General features: G+C 50.9%; 1 protein-coding gene across 1 annotated transcript; it reads left to right on the top strand.

Moving 5' to 3' along the window:
• Window positions 1-3: 3 nt before the first annotated feature.
• On the top strand, window positions 4-1,068 carry DCLRE1B (DNA cross-link repair 1B; the record flags this gene model as incomplete). Its single annotated transcript, XM_009575359.1, has 2 exons — window positions 4-61; window positions 194-1,068. Coding segments are annotated over 2 exons (933 nt in total), but the record flags the coding sequence as incomplete, so codon positions are not given.
• Window positions 1,069-1,765: the final 697 nt, after the last annotated feature.

Below are 1,765 nucleotides of genomic sequence, written 5' to 3' on the forward strand. Positions count from 1 at the left end.
CGTGCCACGCGCCAGGCTGCCCACGTCATCCGCACGCACCCGCGACACCAAGTTGTCATTGGTGAGTGCTGCCTCACGCCGCGGCGCCCTCGCCTTCCCCTCCCGTCAGCGTGGCCCCTTGGCACCCTCCCTTGGCGGGGGCTCATGCTCCCGTGCCCCATCCCTGGTGCGCTGCTCACGGCTCTCCTTGCAGGTGTGTACAGCCTGGGGAAGGAGACGCTGCTGGTGGACCTGGCAGTGGAGTTCAGCACCTGGGTCGTGGTGAGCCCCTGGCGCCTGGAGCAGATGCGGCTGCTGGAACTGCCTGATGTGTTCACCACCGAGGAGGGGGCCGGCCGCATCCGTGCTGTGGATGTCACTGAGATCCGCTGGGATACCCTTGTCAGCTGGAACACGCTGCACCCTACCATTGCCATCCTCCCTACCGGCAGGCCCGTGAAGATCACCCACCCCAACATCCATCCCATTCCATACTCGGATCACTCATCCTTTTCAGAGCTGTGCGAGTTTGTGAAGTGGCTGAAACCTTGCTCGGTCATTCCAATCGTGAGGGGTGGCATGTGCCAGGCTTATTTTCAGAAATACCTAAGTTCTGCCCCCCAGGCGCTTCCTGACCTCAAAGTCCCAAAGCCTGTGCAAGAGTCTGTAGAGCAGCAAAGCAAAAGGAAGGGGCGGGAACCCATGTGTCTCTTGAAAAGAGCTGCCCAGCATTCTGTGCCCCGAGGAGTTGTTTATGAGTCCCCAGAGGAACGTACTGAGAAATCTGAAGAGTTCACAGGTGTTAAGGTTCTTCAGCAGAACTACTGTGAGTCAGCTTTCTGCTCAAAAGAAGGTTGCACTTGTTGTCACTCAGGCAAGGAGAAAGGGAAGGAAGAGGTGAGCGGAGAACAGCCTGGAGTAGCAAGAGCAGCTAGTGCTGTTAGCCAGGCACCTGTTTCTGATGAGCCCTTTCCAACTGGATTTGCAGAGCAGTATTTACTCACTCCCTTAAATGTCCTAAAGCAGAATTCCTCACAGAAATTTGACAAGCTGGTAGAAGATTTCTTTAGGAGGGGAGAAGCATCCTGAAAAATTGTGTGACGCTTGCCAGTGCCAATGCAGTTCACAGCAGTGATTCTAGAGGTCTTACAACTGGATCCCATTCTCTGTGCCCAAGTTGCCTGTCAGAAGAGAGGAGCTCAGCTATGGGCTCTCCTTTCTTTACCGCTTATTAGAGGACGAGGAGGAAACTAGAACCAGTTTGTAGGCATTAGATTTTTTAAAATTTATTTATTTTTGTACCTCTGTCTACATCTGTTGGGTCTCCACACTATGCTCGGGCAATGCGGTCCCACTGCGTGTGTGCCTTGTATCTACTTTTTGCAGTGACTTACTTGTCTCTTGTGACAAAAGATACTGCCAGGTTGATTCAAGTTGAGCTGCAGAGGGCATGAGCTGCCTGCAACTGAAGTAGTTAATGGGGATGGATGTGATGAAAGAAGCAAGAAGGGGGAATCTGAGAGCCCCAAAGATTCTTCTTTCTATATGTCTGTAATGCCTCATTGACAATGAGCAGTTCATTCCAAGATGCATTACAAATATTACGTATTACGGTACATTTAAAAAATGGTGCTTAAATCTAGAAAATGAAGTGCCTCTAAGTCTATTAATCTATTTTCCATCTATTAATCTACTAATCATACAATCGTTTAGGTTGGAAATACCTCCAGACAGCACTGCTTTTGTATCCAGCCAAGTGCAGCTGGACGCAGTTCTGCTCTCGTGA

This window comes from Fulmarus glacialis, unplaced genomic scaffold (assembly GCF_000690835.1).
Source record: "Fulmarus glacialis isolate BGI_N327 unplaced genomic scaffold, ASM69083v1 scaffold29943, whole genome shotgun sequence".
NCBI classification, from domain to species: domain Eukaryota; kingdom Metazoa; phylum Chordata; class Aves; order Procellariiformes; family Procellariidae; genus Fulmarus; species Fulmarus glacialis.